The sequence below is a fragment of the Drosophila yakuba genome, chromosome 4 (assembly GCF_016746365.2).
Source record: "Drosophila yakuba strain Tai18E2 chromosome 4, Prin_Dyak_Tai18E2_2.1, whole genome shotgun sequence".
Classification (NCBI taxonomy): domain Eukaryota; kingdom Metazoa; phylum Arthropoda; class Insecta; order Diptera; family Drosophilidae; genus Drosophila; species Drosophila yakuba.
Genome location: NC_052531.2, coordinates 901990 through 924028, shown reverse-complemented (window position 1 = coordinate 924028; position 22039 = coordinate 901990). Strand labels below are relative to the sequence as shown.

The window sequence follows — 22039 nt, the reverse complement described above, 5'->3', positions numbered from 1 at the left end:
TTTACATATTTATGAATTTTGTGACATTTATGGATGAGTTTAGAATTTTTGTGTTGTCATGTGTATAAAATATAAGATGGCTGATCAATTTATATATGAAATGTTTTTACTTTTCTTAGCCCACTCTATAAATTGGCTCAAAGATTGAACAGCAATAGATATGGAAAATGGAAATGTATGGTGAAGCAACAGAGGGCCTTTCACGATTTGTGTACATAAATATATACATAAGTAAGTTATATATATATATATGTAGGTTTGGTCGTTCAATGATTTATGTGTATGCAGCATCGGGACATTATATTGTTTTCCTTTTTTGTGAGATTTCTATATTTATATGTGTTGATTGCAAGTGCTTGTGCTTATGGCATGTACACCTATGAATCGTTTGTTGGGTTTCTAAGACCTATCTAAAATATAAGATATTCTAGTACATATGTATATGCAGAGAGTACCAGCAACAGTACTATATGTATTTAATATAATATAATATATAATTTAAATACCCTTCTTTCAGCCAGAAGAATAAAGTATATGTACATATATATCAAGAGCAGAGCCCATATAGCATTGTACGTCTGTAAGCCTGGGTGTTAGTTTTCTGTTCAAAACCACACTAGTCTCTCATTTCTAAAGCTAGTCAGGGCTTATTATTTCGGCTTATACAGTAGTAATAAGGTCGTGACGCAAGAGGAAAATATATTCAAAAAAGATTTGGTAAATTTAATGATACAGCCCACAAACGTGTTCCTTTTTTCTGCCGTATAATTCTCTTTCTGTGTTCATTCATAAATTTTGCTTTTAAAAATAGAACTGTCTTTCCTTCCTATTTCTATTCCCTCGTAGTACCGCTCCCCAATCTTACCAGTGCATACTACTTCATAGACATACATATGTATGTATGTACATATTTACATATCTTCCTTCTTATGCAGCGATGGTATTGTCATGCCATGACGTTGCAGTCTCTTTGCAAGGCTAGCACTACTTGATTAAAATCGGTTGACTGTTTAGCCTTCAACAATATATAACCTTAGAAGACATTAAATAATATTCTCCTACCAATTATTCATAAAGAAAATATCCCTATACATTTATAAAAAATGTTTAAAGACACTTTCCATTTTCGAACACTGCTCTGAATTGCATATAAAGAATGGACTTTAAACCATCGGCAGTGGCAGTCTTGGTTTTATCTCTATGTTTGAAACTATGCTTTGTTTTTAAGTAAAATTTCGTGCAAGTATTTTCAGTACTAAAGGGTAAAAACTAAATGCTTCCTTCGCAGCCACGATCGTAAACAATGTCGACAGAGCGCCGGCCAAAACAATTTTTTGATCCGTGGCCATTTTTTTTAGCTGGACGGGACCACTTATTTTTATACAATTATCAAAGAAATAAGTAGTTATTTTTTTTTTTTATACCCGTTACTCGTAGAGTAAAAGCGTATACTAGATTCGTTGAAAAGTATGTAACAGGCAGAAGGAAGCGTTTCCGACCATATAAAGTATATATATTCTTGATCAGGATTAATAGCCGAGTCGAGCTGGCCATGTCCGTCTGTCCGTCCGTCTGTCTGTCTGTATGAACGTCGAGATCTCAGGAACTATTAAGGCTAGAAAGTTAAGATTAAGCATACAGACTCCAGGGGCACAGACGCAGTGCAAGTTTGTCGAATCATGCTGCCACGCCCACTCTAACGCCCACAAACGGCCTAAAACTGTCACGCCCACACTTTTGAAAAATATTTAATTTTAATATTTTTTCATTTTTGTATTAGTCTTGTAAATTTCTATCGAATTGCCAAAAAACTCGCACTTCCACTACCTGAGTAACGGGTATCAGATAGTCGGAGAACTCGACTATAGCGTTCTCTCTTGTTTTTTACATACAAAATTGACGTTTTAATTATTGTTATCATTATTATTATTCTAATATATATAAATTAAATGGTTTTTTATTCTTTAAGTAAAATGTCTCAGTAGACCATAGGTTGCCTTTGTAATACTCAACATTCATGTAAGCCAAGTGCTCTCGACAGTGTCTCGACATGCCATTTTAGGTGTTACACATTCAAATAAGTATGGCTCAAACACTCAGTTTTGTCTATTTAGTCTTTAATAATACAGTTTTATAATTAAGGCTCCACAATCCATTTATCACACCATTCCAGGTTTTGTTTGTATTTTTTTGTCATTTTCCACCTCAGAAACGCAGAGAACTGGACAGAAAATTGATAAGTTGACAAAACTGACCTTGAATCTGAAAATTGGGCACCGCCACTTTAGATCAGAGGCTTCCAAAGCAAGGTTCCCAAGTCAGGGGTTTTCACCCTAACCCTAGTGATTTTTTGGTGACATCCCAGTGGGAATTTTAATTTTTTCGCTATAGGTAAATTGCGGACAGGATAGCAACCAAAACCGCAGAATAAGGCAAATTTGACCAAACAAAAACGTATTCATAAATGAAGTTGTGATATATTAACATTCGATCTAGATTCTTAGTAGTAATATATACATCCATATATTATGTAATTATAATAACAAACATATAAAATTACATTAACATTAACATTACATTAAACATTGATTTCACAATCTTAATTTTTTTTAATTTAAGGAAAAAGTGTATATCGAGTATAAAAATTTTATTCGGAGAAAAAGGAAAATTTTCATCTGGCAACGCTGTCAAAAAGCAACATATTAAATGTGGAAATATGATTTTATATTTTCTACAAAGATATGAAGATGGAGTTTAATTTGATCCTATATTATTTCTGTTTGCACTTTATGTAACTGTTGTAAATGATTACAATTTTAAATCTATAAATAAAACGAATAATAAGGTAAGGACCTTCATTAGTTAAATCGGACCTCCAAAAAGAAATCTGCATTTATAGGCATAGAAACGGTAGCTATTTATAGATGTTTTCCCAATGAACTACAGTGTTGAAAAGTGGTAGAAATAAAAATAAATGAAAATGGTGCGTGATGGTAGTAAAGCATCTGAGTCTCGGGAGACGACCTAAGCCCATAAATTGCCTTTACTCGCAAATTTCTTTTGTATCCTATATAAATAAGTAAAGTTTTAATGGAAAAGTTATAAGAATTTGGATTATTAAAATGTTTATTATTAAAACTACAATTAACCACCTAGACCTTCCTTCCCCAAAATTTGTTTGCATTATCCCTTTTAAATCCCTTAGAAAGCCCGTTTTCTTCTAATAATGCAAGAGGGTGCTTGAAATAGGTCTAACTTCCCTCCCTTTACGAAGCTAATGACTCCTGAAATAGCAAATAAATCTGTGGCGAAGTGCGTGTTTGTGGTACACAATTAGTTAAAACATGGTGTCCAGTAAGTGCTGTTAGCACGTGTGCAGGACATCGAGAGGACATCAGGAGTAGTCATATGAAGAAAACTTTTCACCTGGATACAAAAGTATCTGTGCAATTATATATGTATATTTAAGGGCATTGCTATATTAACTCGGATGGTTATTGTGATACTGCGTTGCAAACATCTTACTGAAATCCATATACCCTCTGCAACGAAGCAAGCATAATCCGAATTCCCTTTGATATCATTTTCTGTTACTTTTTGAGTAGAACCTACTAGATTCGAAATATCAAGTTGTCAAGTCCTGCGAAATGCAATGTTCTCTTTAGATTGGTACTGAAATGGCTATAGCTTCAGCTATTACTATTAAAATTCATTGGCACGCTCCGTGTGTCGTCTGCCACTAGGCTTAATCTGATAAAAATTGAAGCAACCACAATACCGCAACCACCAGCTGAGACATTCAGCCGCGAAGTTGTCGAATCCGAATTCCCAAGCGGCTGTTCCTGTCGCCGAAAGCTGTAACAAAAACCGTTAATATTCCAATAACACAAGGTATACGAACAGTAGTGACAGTGGACGAATGCTGGGGCATTAGAGCTGCAAATTACACAGATGACACGCTGTGTCATCGCTTCATTGACTGACTCCTTAGTTCTGGAGAATGACTCTGAAAAAAGTTTCTTTTGCGTTGAGCCTTTTCTTATTGAATAATTTCGCATTGTCGTACACATCTTGCGGCATTGTTGTTGATGGGAAGGTTGTACAAGTGCTCTTGGGGGGTTTCTCAAGACAATTCCTTTCTCAGATGGCACAAACAGAAAATCAATACCATTCTCATTTAAAAAGGAACCATCCTATTTCCATTGATGGGATAAGATGAAAATAAATATTTAAAAGCAAACCTCACGGGAAAACAAATTAGACGCAACGGGTGGCTGACTAGCCTTATTTAAAATATTTTAACTTCTTTAAAGAATTAATAATAATTGCTCCGGGCTCACAGACATTAGATGAACTGCGATACGAGCGATATGAAATATTAAAATGTAATGCAGAAGCAATTATTCTGATTCGGATTATTTTTTTCTTTGCGATTAAAATGCCGTGAAATTCAAATTAAATGCAACTCAATTATCATAATAAACTGATTCTGTTTTATTGCTGTCGCTGATCTACGTTTGTTTTGTTTCTGGTGGTGATGGAAGAAGTACCGACTATGTTATACCTCCAGCAAAATATGTATGCCTACTTTGTTACAAAAGAGCTTGAAACTCATATTATCTGAGTAACGGGTATGTGCTAATTGAAAAGCTTAACTATAGCATTTGTTTTAAAAGATTACCACGACCAATCAAACAATCAACTCAAACTAACTTGAGATTTGGTATGCAGACTGTTTAGCGCAAGCTTGCTTTAAACTTATGTATATTGCCCAAAGTCGCAAAAAACTTAAACAAGAGCACAAGAGTACATGCATATTTTATTTGTAAGTATGTAGTATTACTTGGTGATACCGAAATCATTTTAAAATTAATCCGAAAGATCTATAATTAATTAAATACAAATGGCTATTTCAAGTAAAGTAACCATTAAAATCTACTCTTACCATTAAATCTAATAAATCACCTAATTAAAATCAACATAATGGTCTTTTGCAGCATCTTGAGTTAAAGTATAATAATCCAAAAATAATTGTAATCTAATTCACAATCTCATATTCCTCACATACGCACTCCGAGAAATGTATATGGTACGAACAGTATCTTTTCTAATAAATTTTAGTCAAGTTATAAATATTTATAAACGTTACTCGTACAGTAAAAGAGTATACTAGATTCGTTGAAAAGTATGTAACAGGCAGGAAGAAGCGTTTTCAACCATATAAAAAAGTTAGAAACTTAATATTGGGCTTGAGGATTGAGACGCAACATTGTTTCCGAATGCTGCCGCGCACAATCTTACGCCCACAAACCGCCCAAAACTGCCACGCCCATACTTTTGAAACATGTTTTGATATTTTTTCAACTTTTTTGTTTGTATTGTAAATTTCTACCGATTTGTCAAAAAACTCTGACCACGACCACAAACTGCCATAAACTGTCACTGTTCAAGAGTCTCCTTGGCATTTTCCCTAGCTTAGTAACGGGTATCAGATAGTCAGGAAACTATAGCGTTCTCTCTTGTTTTATCTTACCTTTACTACAGTTCTTTGTTATTTTTTTGTGAAATTCTTTTTTCTTTGTTTGAATGAACTCCCTTAGGGCTTATCCCACCAGAGCTAGCCATATCTTATATGGGAACACACCTGTGAATCTTCCACACTTTCGCCGATAGACTTTAAATAAAAAAAAGGCAAGCGAATATAACTTGAACGCTTCTCTTGATGGACCCTTAAAATACCACATAGAAAAGGGAGCGTTCTGTGAGCAGGGTGATGCAACTGCACGTGCGGGTCATTGAATTGTTTGAGAATACAAATAACTGATTTGTATTTTTCTGGGGACGACTATGAGTAGAAGTGGCGAAGGCAGTGTGGTTGCTGCAAAGACCGCCACTCAAGTTCTGGTTTTATTCTAATTACGAATACAAGCCTATATAAAAACCACCCTCGGCCCACCCGCGCGGCTAATGTCAAGTGCAAATGTCTTGGTCAAAGCAAAGGTCGCGGCATATGAGGAACGATGGAGGGACCGTGGACCAGGAAATAGCATTCACTTCTTTAATAAAACCGTATTTCATCTTGGACCGCCCATCGTTTGCTGGGTAATTGTTTTTTCTTTCTTTGCACAACGATTTGTAACTTTGTCCCTGCCCTTCGACGCCCTCGTATATTCCGGATCCTGCATCCTGGGTCGGCGTCAACTCAATTACGAATTATTTAGCGTTCGCACTGCAAACAGCATACGCATGGTTATTCCACATGTCGTCCTCATAACTCGCAGCACTGTTGCTTTTTACCAGGAAATTCCGAAATATTTTGGGGAAATTGAAATTGAATTGAAAATAGTATTTAAAAAAATGTAAGAGTTGGATTTTTTTATGGTTCTCTTAATATTCAACAAAATTCAGGCAAGCCAATACGAAGTAGTAAAAGCAGTCGACAACGGCATCTCATCTCAGTTTTAAAAAAGCTATTATGAAATCCACATGTGTAGTTAGCTGCTCCAATCTTCTGACCACCCATCACTCGCCCTTCGAATAAAGCGCTTATGTAAACAATGGCAGCTCTAATGATGGAAACTGCCGGGAAGCTGCAAACCTGGCTAGAAGGAGATGATTAAATCTCTAACAACAAAAGACAAAATAGCATTCAAATTAGATGCTCATTGTTAATGTTTTGTTGCCAAAGTAGCGCCACAGTCAATGTATTGGGATATTCAAGGCCCATTGTTCCTGCCAGACAATGGGGTCACAAATGAAGAGCTTGGGTGTATTCACACAAGTTGTAGCCTTCGGATGTGACGTAGATCCAAAATTCAGGACTGTGACTTTTACCAAGGATATGGGCAATAAAGGTAGCTGAGCAATACGGTATCACGCGGAACAGCTACAAGAAACAGCAGCCACCCCTCCAATAAAATGGATACTAACGATCATCAATCGGCGTCATCAATCTTCATCCATTACAACACACCCAACCCAACAATTTACGTCAAAAAAATAAAGCATTGGACATGCTTAAAACGTAAACTCGGCCGTCACAAATGGGACCCATGCTTTTAAACATAACTTAATCCTCAAAAAAAGGTAGTTTGTACTTAAAATCGTATGCGTCTTTTATATTTTCGTCTCTGGTTTCTTTCTGCACATCTTCTAATTTTGTCCTTCATGGAAGTATTAGAAATGTACATTCCTGGTAAAGTTTTTAATTTAAACTTTATATTTTTATTAAAATGTCAAATACTTAAACATATTTATTTGTTTTTTTTGTATTTTTTCACATTTTTATTACTCTTGTAAATTTCTCTCGATTTGCCAATAATCTTTTTGCCACGCCGACTCTAACGCCCACAAACCGCCAAAGTCTGTCAGTGAGGAAATTTCTCCCTCGCACTTCCACTAGGTGAGTAACGGTTATCAGATTGTCAGGGAACTCGTATATAGCGTTCACTCTTGATTTTCTACGGTTTCTATAGGACATATGTATATATGATATAGTCGCCTTACTTTAACAAATTAAAACCGAAATTAACTTTAAACTCTATATATATATTATATATTTATTTATATTCGCCTTCCCCGAAATAGATATACCATACAATGCACAAGTATGTGGTCCAGTCAACACCAGTAAGGGTTAAATACGTATTTTTGACACTGGCATTTTTAAGACCCAAGTTGCGTCAGACAATCCTTTTGTGTTTTTATTATTACAGACGCCTTCCCCAAAATGATGAATAAATAACGAAAATAAAAGAAAAGTACATCCCCGCTAGAATATTGAGGAGAAGATTGCCGCAACATTGAGATATGTGTAAGGCGAACGCGCCGAATGATATAAGCACATCCAAGCAAAAGCAACATTTACACATCCATATGTGAAGTTTATGTTAGTATACATATATGTATGGTGCTTTCGTATGTACATATATTTTTCCAGCGCAAGGGTACACTAAATTTCCTCAAAATATATGCAGCGAAATGATAAAATAGATCCTGAATAGATGGGACAAAGTCCCCTTTTAATGCCCTCATAGAAAGTGTTAGAAGGTGAGTTAGAGTTTCGTAAACTGTGTAAAGGACACATTTTTAAGCCCATGAGCATATATCTTTATATAGATCAACAGCTGAGTGAACCCAGCCGGTTCGTCCGAAATAACTAGTCCTTCATGGCCCTACACTTTTTGAAAGACGAAATTAGTAAAAACAAAAGTCGAGACGGACCGAATCAAAAAACAAGAGAGAACGCTTTAGTCGAGTTCCCCGACTATCTGATACCCGTTACTCAGCTGGTGGAAGTGCGAAGGAGAGTCTTGAACACTGACAGTTTTCGGCCATTTGCGGGCGTTTGGGTGGGCGTGGCAAAAAGATTTTTTTTAATCGATAGAAATTTACAAGACTAATACAAAAATGAAAAAATATTAAAACATTTTTCAAAAGTGTGGGCGGGGCAGTTTTGGTCGGTTTGTGGGCGTTAGAGTGGGCGTGGCAACATGAAAAGACAAACTTGCGCTGCTTCTATATCTTGGGAGTCTGTAGGCTTTATCTCAACTTTGTAGCTTTTGTAGTTCCTGAGATCTCGACGTTCATACGGACAGACAGACGGACGGACAGACGGACATGGCTAGATCGACTCGGCTATTGATCCTGATCAAGAATATATATACTTTATATGGTCGGAAACGCTTCCTTCTGCCTGTTACATACTTTTCAACGAATCTAGTATACCCTTTTACTCTACGAGTAACGGGTATAACTAGTACGCCCGCATTAAAACCTTTTTTAACTTATTGGTACCAAAAGGAATCCTAAAGGATTTGATAAAAGAACATTTTCCGCTTAAAACGTGCCAATTATTTATCAATAAATAATATTCGAAGTTTTTGACCTTTTAAAATGTATTAATTACACCCGTTACAAGTAGAGTAAGAATATAAAAAGTCTGTCCGTCTGCCGAATAGAAGAGCTATAAAGTTAAGATAAAATATGCAGATCCTGAAGACGAATTCTTTGAAAAAAATTTTCGCAATCACAAGCCGCCAAAGACTGTCAAGTGTTCTTCTGATTTTCATAGCCGTTACTTAAAGACTAAAAAAAGGGTATGCTAGGTTCGTGGAAAAATACTAACCGTAATGTCTAGTACTGTAATATCTAGAATGCTTAGATTAAGCATGCATATTGTTGAAACCCAGTGCAATTTCGTTTTAGAAGATTACCACGTCCACTTTAACGCCCTCAAAACTGTTAAATCGTCATCCTCACACTTTTCAAAAATTTTAATATTTTTTTATGTTATCTCTGTTTGAATTTTCAAAAATATGATGATGTTTTTCTTATTTTTAAATTTTTTCTAGCTAATTTCTATTTTTATTGGGTAAACTCGACTATAGCGATTGCTCTTGTTATACCCTTGCAGGTACATACAGTGGCGAGCAAAAGTGAGTGCATGTTCATAACTTTCGACTTTCATCGTCTATAAAAAGAAAACTAAAGCAGGTAATCCAATAATTTTTTTTATTTTTGTTTACCTATCCTATTCGTAACAAATAGGACAAAAAAAAACGTAACAATATGTATTCAGCGAAGACTTAGAAAATAAAAACCAAAAAAAGTCGCAAAAACTCACTTTTGCACGTTATAAGAAAATAAAGAAAAAATTAATTTTTAATATTTTGTCCATAGCCCCTTATTATGAATTACTTGATTTACTCGAGATGGCATACTCTCTACCAAGTTTTCAATGACTTCCTTGGGAATTCGGTTCCATTCATCTTGTACACGCTCCCAAAGATTGGTCATGTTTGTTGGGGCTGAGTCGTACTGTCCGAGCCTTCGTTTCACGATTGACCAAAGATTTTCAATCGGATTGAGGTCAGGACTTTGTGCTGGCCACTCCATCAACTTGAAATTTTGTTCACCAATCCATTCCACAGCCAATCGGCAGTGATTGCAGCTCAAAAACGCCGAAATGTGACATCCAGAGCGCAACAAAATGGTCGCAAAAAATTATTATCGGACTCAGATGCCCGACTAATGGTATCCCAGATGAGGAAAAATAGGCTGCTGACACCTAAAGAAGCATCTTTGGCCATTAACAAAAACGTTAGCGAGTGGACTGCCAGAAGAGCGCTGCGCAACATTGGATATGCAGCGGCTGTTAAAAAAAAACAAACCTGCATTATCCGAAAAAAATGTTAAGGCGCGTCTAAAATTTGCGAGACAGCACAAAGATTGGACCACAGATGATTGGAAACGTGTTGTCTGGTCTGATGAGTCCAAGTTCAACCGTTTCCAGTCAGATGGTAAACAATACTGCTGGCGTAGACCCGGAGAACGGATTCTAAGACACCATGTGAAGCAAACGGTTAAACATGGCGGCGGAAATATAATGGTCTGGGGATGCTTCACGTGGTGGCAAGTCGGCCCCCTGCATTTAATTGATGGCATTATGCGAAAGGAGGACTATCTGCATATTTTGCAAACCCATCTTCCCAATTTTATGGAGAAATGTGCGTATTCGGAAGAAGATGTTATTTTTCAACAAGACGGCGATCCGAAGCACACAGCGAAAATTGTCAAGGAATGGATTGGTGAACAAAATTTCAAGTTGATGGAGTGGCCAGCACAAAGTCCTGACCTCAATCCGATTGAAAATCTTTGGTCAATCGTGAAACGAAGGCTCGGACAGTACGACTCAGCCCCAACAAACATGACCAATCTTTGGGAGCGTGTACAAGATGAATGGAACCGAATTCCCAAAGAAGTCATTGAAAACTTGGTAGAGAGTATGCCATCTCGAGTAAATCAAGTAATTCATAATAAGGGGCTATGGACAAAATATTAAAAATTAATTTTTTCTTTATTTTCTTATAACGTGCAAAAGTGAGTTTTTGCGACTTTTTTTGGATTTTATTTTCTAAGTCTTCGCTGAATACATATTGTTACGTTTTTTTTTGTCCTATTTGTTACGAATAGGATAGGTAAACAAAAATAAAAAAAATTATTGGATTACCTGCTTTAGTTTGGTTTTTATAGACGATGAAAGTCGAAAGTTATGAACATGCACTCACTTTTGCTCGCCACTGTATATCAATTTCAGTCAAAAGATTAATGTAATATTAAAGTAATATATATTATTATATAATATACCGTATAGGTACTTGGTTATTGCCGTAATTAGCAAGGAAAGTAGTAATATAAAAAAAAGGAGAGAACGCTAAAGTCGAGTTCCCCGACTATCTGATACTCGTTACTCAGCTTTTGGAAGTGCGAAGGAGAGACTTCAACACTGACAGTTTATGGCGGTTTGTGGGCGTTAGATAAATCAAAGATAAATAAAGCAAATTGACAAAAATTTACCAGACTAATGAAAAAACATTTTTCAAAAGTGTGGGCGTGGCAGTTTTGTGCGGTTTGTGGGCGTCAAAATAGGCGTCAGAGTGGGCGTGGCAAAATGGGTTAACAAACATGTTTAATCTTGATCCTGATCAAGAATGTATATACTTTATATGGTCGGAAACGCTTCCTTCTTCCTTCCTTTTTTTCTGCCTGTGACATACTTTTAAACGAATCTAGTATACTCTTTTACTCTACGAGTAACAGGTATCATAACAGCAATTTTGATCCTGATGAAGAATATATACAATATGTATACTTTAAATGGTCGGAAACTACCGACCATTTTTTTATTTTATTATTTGTTTTGCATATTTCTGTCGGTACGCCCAACTTAACGGCCAAAACGGAAAAATGTGTTGAAATTTTTTAATTATCTTCCAAATTGCAATTCATTTTATTATTTGTCTTGCCAAGTTTTACGGGTATCTAATAGTCGGGAAACTTAACTATAGCGTTCTTTCCTGTTTTGTTCCACCGTTGCTAATAAAAATTAAAATAGACCAGACCAGCTTATAAAACTAATATTCCTAGTCAAGGAAAAGGCGTTTTTAACTTCCAACAGCACACAACCATAACCGAAAGCGACTTAAACAATTTGTGTTTGCGATTTCATTTGTCTATCTAGTTAATTTTGGTTATGCCTTCAAGAGCGTCTATAAACCAGTCGAAAATTACGCTTCCTAAGGATGGGTTGAAGGTGGGTCTGTGGAAAAAGATCAAAGGACAATTTCCTGATTGTTTTATTCCGTTATTTTATTTTGTTTGCGCTCCGTTTCGTTTTGAGCTGTTGTGTATATGTAGGTACGGTTTTATTGTTGATGTTTGGGCGTATGTTGTCTTTACTTATTTATTCGATTCGTTTACTTTGACATTCAGCGTCACTCTGTTTCAAATACCCTTGGCCTGGCATCCGCTTCCCTTATTGACAACCACCCACCACGGTCAGACTTATTTATTTATTTGTTTATTTTCATTATTGAATTGTACTTCATTTGTATATTCCGTTTTGTTTCATCTCATTAATTGTTTGTGTATTACAATAGCTCTGTTGTGTCCCAAAAATGTAGAAATCTAAAAGCTTTTCAACTTTAAAGCCGATAAATTAATTGATGAGTGCAGGTTCTATAATAAAGCCGAATTTCTGTTTTCAATTATCACTTTCAGTTCGGAACGTAAGGTGGTGGGTTTTCGCAATGTGTGGTTCTCCACACACTAGTTACAAATAAAAATAACAAAATAAGAATAAAGCCTTTGCTTCAATTAAAGCGTTTGAGCTCCCAGGCCCTCTAATCTGTACCAACAATATGAATATGAATACTCTGGCTCCCATTCTAAGAGAAACCGCACACCCGGACTCCGGCACCTCATTAACGCCGCGAAACGAACTCGACACAATGTCAAGCCCTTAAGTATACTCTTCTAGCTCAGCATCATCGGAAGAGCTCCGTGGGTAAATGAGAAGTGGATTTTGGGGATGGTATATGTTGTTAAATTGTTTTGCTTACCACCAAAAATCTTAAACACTGTACGGAACTGCGTAAAGTCTGGCATAAAAAAGTATTAATTTAGGAATGTTGAAGGTCAATATTTCATATAGTACAGTTCCGTTGTCGCATCTAATGCGGGGCTTCTTTTACTCCTTCTATTGCTGTTCAGTCTGCTTGAAATTGTAAATTACTATCATGGAAAATATTTTTGTATTATATTTATTCATTATACCCGTTACTCGTAGAGTAAAAGGGTATACTAGATTCCTTGAAAAGTATGTAACAGGCAGAAGGAAGCGTTTTCGACCATATAAAGTATATATATTCTTGATCAGGATCAATAGCCGAGTCGATCTGGCCATGTCCGTCTGTCCGTCCGTTTGTCTGTCTGTCTGTCCGTATGAACGTCGAGATCTCAGGAACTACAAAAGCTACAAAGTTGAGATAAAGCCTACAGACTCCAGGGACATAGACGCAGCGCAAGTTTGTCGAATCATGCTGCCACGCCCACTCTAACGCCCACAAACCGCCCAAAACTGCGACGCCCACACTTTTGAAAAATGTTTTAATATTTTTTCATTTTTGTATTGGTCTTGTAAATTTCTATCGATTTGCAAAAAAACTTTTTGCCACGCCCACTCTAACGCCCACAAACCGCCCAAAGCTGCCACGCCCACACTTTTGAAAAATGTTTTGATATTTTTTCATTTTTGTATAAGTCTTGTAAATTTCTATCTATTCGCCAAAAAACTTTTGGCCACGCCCACTCTAACGCCCACAAACCGCCAAAAACTGTCCTTCGCACTTACACTAGCTGAGTAACGGGTATCAGATAGTCGGGGAACTCGACTATAGCGTTCTCTCTTGTTTTTTATTACCTTGACCTTGTCATTTTATCGAGATTTTTTCTAATTGTCATTGGACATCATTAGACTTATTAAAGCAACAAATTAAATTATTGCAGATAAATGTGTTTCTTTCACACTTTGGTCCGTTTTGGAAACGCAGTGTGCGAGTGTATTTAGTTAGTTCGTCACAAAATATATTCTCTGGTAGTGTTTTATCTCATTCATTAAACTATATAAATTTTGAAAATTCTATTAAATCTAGCTTTGAAAAAATCTTTCAAAGCATCGGAAAAAAATCTATTAGTTTGAAAAGTGTAGAAAGCATTGTTCTTTTTCATCGACAAATATCATGTTTCTAGTCTCAGGTGTTCTGATGTTATAGGCGTATAAGGTTTTCTTTCCAAAGAATTATATGGTTTTCGAAAAGTGTAGTTCTAAAAATTTCTAAAATCTAGGTCTCTCTTGCTGTTTGTATAGATACAAAACTGTCGGGGATAGAACGTAGTTAAATACCTTTTCAATATGTTACAAGAATTCCTACTTCCTAATATAATATATCGTATATCTTTTCTATATGCGGATAAGTGCATATAACCAAACACTGACATATTTCATCATTCACAAGTCGAAAACAATTCTATAATGGATTAAGTAATTTCTTCTATATATGTATGTATGTACATATTTTTATAAGTGTTTTTACATTTTCCAAACTTTGTAGTCTCCATGCTTTGCGCAGAAATTGGTCTTACAGAGCTTCCTGGCTACGCCCATGCGTACATGGTCAAAATTTAAAGGCCAAAGGGCGATATATAATCACTTACATGTACGTGTTGCAAAAGCAAGCCCACATAGGCATGTGTTTCTTATAAATATACCGGCTTCCGCTATTCATCCGCCAACCGAAACGCAGGACTGCAGTACAATAGCAAATAATTGACGAGACAATTGGCTGAGACAAGCGGAGCAGTAACCACCACTACTAAGGGGCGGAGTTTCGCTGTACATAGGTACGATTGTGTTGGACAATGCCCTTCTTGGCTTTCTTTCTATCGATTTTGGAGTCGAGTAGAAACAAAAAGGTTTTTGTTTCTCGGCATTCATGTATTCACTCGTCAGGGACACGTACACTCCCGTACGGGCTAGACAGAGACAGAAACAGTTCTATGGGGAGGGGGGCTGGGGCCGAGTGAGAGAGAGATAGAAGACCGTGGCTTCAAATACAGGGAGCGAAAGAGACAATTCTCGTAATTCGTGCAACAATATGTATGTGCAGAACAATTGAATCCACGCCCACACACATTTACGGCGATCCCCAACCAACCACTCGGCGAGCTGTTTCGTGACCCAAATGGGGGGAGTGTCAGTTCGAAAGCGGAGAGCAACATACGAAAGGCGAAGAGCGCAAAAAGGTGCACAGTGGGCGCAATGCCAAATAAACTGAAACTGAAAAAAGTGTCGCTCCCGGTCGGATACCAAATTTAGGTAAACATTACGTTTATTAGAGTGACTATATTTTTGGCGGATCGGTCGAAAAATTTTAAGTTGTTCCTATATTGTTGGTGCGGGCGTAATAGGCAGCCACTAAGCTAGTTTAAAAAAAAACCTCAATTGGAAAAATCGAGACTTGATTTCATATAATACAAATTTTTCATAAAATTTTTCCACATTTTTTATCAAAAGTTGTTTATGTATATGTGAAAGCGAGTAACAGTAGTCGCAGTCGTTAAAATGTCTGCACCCACCATGCGCAGCTGCTACGTTCAAAGTCTAGAAGATTCTGCTGTAGTCGGATGTTCCAGCGTCGTCAGTTACCCGCGATGGCTCGACCGGAGAAGTAGATGCCAAGGCGTCTGCGACGACGAGGGCTACCCTAAGAGCGCAAGGAATGACAAGTAGATTCGGATGTTAAAGCACCGAGGGTCACAGCAGAACAGTTACGGATACCCTGCCCGATTTCACAGCGTATGTATACCGAACGCTGTCCGGAGAACAAAACAGACAGACAGAAAAGGTGGAGGGACAGTGTTTCTATGCAGTGACGTTTACGGGTACTGATACCGATAGTGATACGCGTCACACTCCGATTTGCCATTGTGTCGCATTGCTCTGGCCAATCAGGCGCAGATGTTTCGGGCCATCCTACCTAGTACAATTTTACAACTGCTCGACATGATTGACTGCTGCAATGGCACAACTCCTGAGGATGCGCGAGGTGAACCACCTGATATATTTACGAACACCCATAGTTAGTTTGAGAGTGCAAAGCAAGAAAAACCTAACATTAAAACATATGTTAATACAAGTAAAACTGAAAGTAGTATAAATGAGTGATAAAAAATCCCACTAACTAAACATGTTTAAGTGATAAATTCACACATACGAACGCTAAGAAAACAATTTATTTTTAAACAGGATTCGGTTTACAAATTCTATAGATAATACTTTTGTATTCAAAGCCGTTTTTTTTAAATAGTTTCAAAAACACAAAAGACCACTGTAGTCGGGTTCCTCAACTGTCAGCTACTCGATACGTAGCTTGTGGAGGTGCGTACGAGAATTATTGGCAACAAAAATAATAAAATTAAAAAGAAATTTTTAAAGAGCGGCAGCTTTGGCTGGGGTCTGGTCGTTAGAGTGGCAAAAATGTTTTTGTCCGTATTGATACAAGTTAAAAAAAAAAATTAAACAGTAAAAAAATGAAAACATTCCAGATGTGTGGGCGTGGCAGAAATTTTTTTTTTAATTGGCAAAGACATACCGAAATAAAAAATATATGAATATGTTTCATAAGAATAGGCGTCGCAATTTTGGGCAGTTTCTGTACGATACAATGCGTGAGGCAACTTTCTGAAACAACCTTGGGCTTTAGAATCTGCACGCTTAATTTCTACTTTCCAGCTTTCATAGTTCCCGATATTTCAACGTTTATACGGACGGACAGACAGATGGACATGCCTAATTCGACTCGGCTAGTTATCCTGATCAATCGTTTTACCTTCTACTTTAGAATACCCATTTACTCTACAAGTCTGCGAAGTTTATAAAAACGGGTAACCTCATACAACGAAGAATTTAATAATCCAAAAAGATCGTAAAATAAAATAGTTATACTCGCGTTAATTCCGTCAATATATTAAAACAGTTAAAACAAGAGAGAACGCTATAGTCAAGTTCCCCGACTATCCGATACCCGTTACTCAGCTAGTGGAAGTGCGACGGAAAGTCTTCAACACTAACAGTTTTTGGCGGTTTGTGGGCGTGACAACATGAATCTCTGGACTCTGTATGCTTAATATCTAGCTTAACTTTCTAGCTTTTGTAGTTCCCGAGATCTCGGCGTTCATACGGACGGACAGACGGACTCGTCTATTGATCCTGATCAAGAATATATATACTTTATACGGTCGGTAACGCTTCCTTCTGCCTGTTAACGAATCTAGTATACTCTTTAACTCTACGAGTAACGGGTCGGAGGTCGAGGCTCTAAACTAAATTTTTGGTTTTGATTAAAGGTAGCCCGGAATGTGCAAGACAAATCGTTTCACAAAGGTGGTTTTATAAAGCTTCTAAAAGGAGTCTGAAACGATGCTTTTTCAAATATTATTGCCAATTCTTTTTGTCAAGGTTCTTATTCTGGAGTTTTATCATGTCTAGTATATGCATATACACAATCCATTGCTGGAGGAGGTAACAATGCCCCACTGGTTATTGGCCTTAGCTCCTGTTCTGCGCTAAAAAACTTTTTATACCAGAGAGTTTAAAACTTATGCTGAACGTTTTTTTTTATATTTTGTATACGTCCGTCGGTCTGTATAAGATCTCAGAAACTATAAAGGCTACAAAGATAAGATTAAGCTTAAAGATTTCAGAGACATAGACGCACCGCAAGTTTCTTTCCGCGCCCATTCTAACGCCTACAAACCGCCAAAAAACAGGCCCACAGTCTAAAAAAAAATGTGTTGAAATATCATTTCTTTTTATATGCTAAAAAAAATGGCCACCCCTAGTCTAACGCCCACAAGGCGAATCCTTGCAAATACATATTATTCGTCTAATTTTTTGGAATTCAATTCTTTTTTCCAATGCAGGTCGAGGTTTCGAATGATAAGTCTGAATATCGACATCAGGGTCTTGACATATATTGGAAATGCATATTTGAGCCATATAAAGACATCAAGAACACTTTAATCGAATTCCTTCATCTAATAGTTGGGTAACCCGACAATAGCATTCTGTCTTGTTTAAATTGTGGGCGTGACAGTGTTGGTCGGTTTGTAGGCGTTAGAGTGATACCTGTATAATCTGATAATCTTAACTTAACTAAAACGCTTTCTTTTACATGTTACACACTTTTCAACGAATCTAGTATACCATTTTAATTTTCGAGTAACAAGCTTAAAAATGTATATACTTTATGGGTTGGTACTTGTCTCATTCACTTTAATGCAAAGTACAAGTACAAAGTTCAAGGGTACAATTGGACCATTCAATTTGGTTTTATGTTCGACAATCGTCATTTAAAGATCAAATGCTATTTCCAAACATTGTTGAATTTATGTACCTTTAATTTTTGTTTTTTTTTCAGACCCATTACGATAGCATGACCGACATTGATGCGAGTGCTCAACAGCAACAACACCTTCAGAACGTGCAGAGACTGCAGCACGAAAGCTGCCTTCAGGAATTGCACAATCAACTGAGCAGCCAGTTTGGGGCAGGTTGCTTTGCTGCATCGAATCCCCAACACCACCAACAGGCAGGTTCCGTAACTTCCGGAAACTTGATGCCATTCCTTCCGGCCTTCCTACAGCCCCCAATTCCTGCTCAACAGCTCCTGCAGCTAATTCCCGGCCATGCGAGTCCCCAGTCTGCTCCAACCCACCCGCACAGTCACCCACAAAGTGACCCATCCAGTACCCACAAAATGGCACTAGCTCCTGTGTGGTCCACTGCGGCTGTGGCAGCTGCGCACATTCAAGCAGCTCTGGCGGCTGCAGCAGTAGCAGCTGCCAACAATAGCAAAAACAGAAACCGTTTTTCGAACAACACTAATATAGTTGGTTTATCCACCAGTGGAAATGAGCTATCGAACAAAGAATCTATTCCCCAAGTGGAAATCGGAGAAATGAAACGGGGCGGTAATGGGGGAATCTGCTTGTCAAGGCCGGAGTCCCCAACATACGAGAATCACCCTTACGCAATCCTCTCCTATAGCCATAACACACCTCCGGAATCACCACATGGTCGAACAGCTGATTGTTCCAAAAACTTTTCACCATCGCCAACAGACAATCACAGCCTTGCGAGCCTCTCTGAAGCCCAAGACTCGGAAATGGATGCACCACTTAATCTCAGCAAGCCAAAAGGATCACCAGGTTCGTCGCCGAACAGCTCTTCTCAAAGGGATCACAGCGAGAGCATTACTCCCGTTGTGTCAAGTCCTCCCCTCAGTTGGCATCAGGGGCAACCACAATATGCCGAGATAGAGTCGCCCCTTCTTAAAAGTCACGTAAGTACCATTATTTTTCCTGATTTTTTTTTTATTTCATTAAAAAGCTCGTTTTTTTCAATCAAAATTGTTCTTCCTTACTAAACTAAATCTAAACTTTTTTCTTGCCATATATATTTAGCATATCTGAATCTCGCTTGCATTTGCATTATCTGAATTGCGGGATGTCGAGGATGTCGACTGTTAACTATAGCACTCGGTCTTGTTTCTTTTGAAATCAAATATCCTTTCTATGTTATTAACGAGAGTTTCTTTAATTTGTTCTAGGGGAGAGTGTGGAACTCTGCTGTCGTATGTTCTGGAGGGTCACGGGCCACGCGAATGAGTCGTGACTCAGTAAATAGTTGTGGTACGAATTCAGAACGATCAGCTGCGTTGGACCCCGAAAGTTTAAACTTAAGTCAACTAGGCCCTATACCTTCATCGCCATCATCGCAGCCACTAAGAAATGGTCATGGTCATGGACATGGGCACGGAGACAACCACGGCCACGTGCACAGCAAGCCACACATAAAGAGGCCAATGAATGCGTTCATGGTGTGGGCAAAAGATGAGCGAAGAAAGATACTAAAGGCTTGCCCGGACATGCATAACTCAAATATATCAAAAATTCTTGGTGCTCGCTGGAAAGCTATGTCCAATGCCGACAAGCAGCCCTATTACGAAGAACAGTCAAGGCTCTCGAAACTTCACATGGAGCAGCATCCCGACTACCGCTATAGACCTCGGCCCAAGCGCACATGCATCGTGGACGGTAAAAAGATGCGCATTTCCGAATATAAAGTCCTGATGCGAAATCGGAGGGCTGAGATGAGACAGCTATGGTGCCGCACTGGCGGTGTCAGTGGTAGCTCCGGAAGTCTCTGCGCCGATGCCTGTCCAAAGGGATCCGGGGGATCTAATGCTCAGGTCGCGGTTGCAGCCGCTGCAGCTGTTTACCACTTGCAGGATGTAGCATCTGCAGCAGTTTCCAACGCTCATGGGCATGACTGTGGACACACGCCCCCCCAGCAGTTCTTCTATCCCCCAGAAAGCTTATCGCCCTCTGGCTTTTCTTCCGATGATGTGGAACTTGCATCTCAACGCGAGCTGGACGACTAGGATGGTGGTTACCGCAAGCCACAACCGGGATAGTTACGATTCCGGCAAACGTTGCAAATTCTCCGAAATTAAATGGAAAAATACAAATAAAATCAGTTTGTAAATACAAAAGGAATAGGATAGTCATTGTTTAAAGTAATCATTTAAGTTTCAGTTCAAGTGCCATTACACGTACATAAATATACATAAATAGATAATTTGTGAAACGATAGTTCACAGGGCATTCGGTCTTGAGAACCTTGCAATTTTTGTGCCATTTACGCACCAATGCTGTAGCCATAAAATAACCCAGATTAGGCGAAAACAAATAGGTAGTTAGTATCGATAAATATTTGTAAAATATACAAATACATATGTACATGTCAAATTTGTAAGCGTCCAAATACTCAAACCTAGTTTAAAAGAACACACAAAGCACCATAAGTATACATATTACATATATTTAATTAGTTGTAGATTTTCATAAATACTTTCAATTTTATTATATAGATTGGCTTTTGTGCATAGTTAGTAAACACATTACGATTTTGTTATAGTAACATTATAGTATTCCTATTCCGGCCGTATGCCGCTTTTTCAAATTCCTGGTATTATAATATGCTGGTAATCTACTTAAATGCAAATTAAAGAAATATAATTCAGATGGATTGTATATGAAGAATATTTCTAAATGTACATTACGTCAGATTATTTTTCACTCTAACCTAATTAATTTTTAAGATATACAATACAATTGAATCAAAATGCGCATAAATTAAATTAAACGGAAAAATTATTTCCAACCAATTGTATATTAACAGAGAGAAATAGAATACTAGCATAATGGCTTGGAACCAATTAAACAACAACACGAAAAATATCTTTTTGAAATTTCAAACAATAATTTCTTTTTTTTTGCCATGGGTAATAGTTTAATTAAAACATTTCAGCAACGCATCAATATTGGTTTAGAGAATGTAGGAAAAAATAACATTTATTTTTAGATTTTCACCGATCTTCAATCTGGCTATGTCTAACTATACAAGCGAGGAAGTTGAGATTTTAGGACGCAGTGAAGATTGCTGCCAAACCGCCCAAAACTGTCATGCCCATTTTATTATTTTTTTCCCAAAATTTATTTCGATTCAATTAAACTAAAAACAGAGCATTGAAAGTTTTAGCCGGTAACATTTTGTTTTCCAATACCAAAACAAGAGAGAATGCTATAGTCGATAGAAAATGTTCGATAGAAATTTACAAGACTTATAAAAAAAGAATAAATATCAAAATATTCACAAGGCTAATAATAAAATAAAAAAATATCAAAACATGTTTCAAAAGTGTGGGCGTGGGCAGTTTTGGGCAGTTTGTGGGCGTTAGAGTGGGCGTGGCAACATGAATCGACAAACGTCGAGATCTCAGGAACTATAAAAGCTAGGAAGTTAATATTAAGCATGCAGATTTCAGAGACATAGACGTAGCGCAAAATTGTTGCCACACCCACTCTAACGCGCACACAAAACTGTCACGTCCACGCTTTTTGAACATCAAGCCGGGTGATGTGTTTGGTTAGGGGCAGCTGGACCAAAATGATGCTTGGTTAGTGTGGATATGCTCAAGTCCATCCATATACCAAAATAAGTTTCAAAGTATATGTATATGGCATAGATGTATATACAATGTGGCAATAGTAGTGCCCACAGACGTTTTCAAAC

At 37.5% G+C, this 22039-nt stretch overlaps 1 protein-coding gene and 1 long non-coding RNA gene across 5 annotated transcripts in view; one reads left to right on the top strand and one right to left on the bottom strand.

Moving 5' to 3' along the window:
- Nucleotides 1–21202, top strand: part of LOC6523746 (transcription factor SOX-6) — a 37892-nt gene extending 16690 nt beyond the window's left edge. The window contains exons 2-4 of one of the 4 annotated variants that reach the window (XM_039376958.2): nucleotides 120–231; nucleotides 18321–19244; nucleotides 19512–21202. In XM_039376958.2, coding sequence (XP_039232892.1) covers nucleotides 18336–19244; nucleotides 19512–20345 — 1743 coding nt within the window. In that variant the 5' untranslated portion in view covers nucleotides 120–231; nucleotides 18321–18335 and the 3' untranslated portion in view covers nucleotides 20346–21202. Of the gene's footprint in view, nucleotides 1–119; nucleotides 232–15462; nucleotides 15948–18320; nucleotides 19245–19511 lie in introns of those variants that run through there. The other 3 variants (XM_015191427.3, XM_015191428.3, XM_039376957.2) reach the window with 3 other exon arrangements.
- Nucleotides 2458–7237, bottom strand: LOC120322136. The gene is made up of 2 exons (XR_005561902.2): nucleotides 4067–7237; nucleotides 2458–4006 (listed from the first exon to the last, which is right to left on the bottom strand). It is a non-coding gene; the product is annotated as an uncharacterized LOC120322136 (long non-coding RNA).
- Nucleotides 21203–22039: the final 837 nt, after the last annotated feature.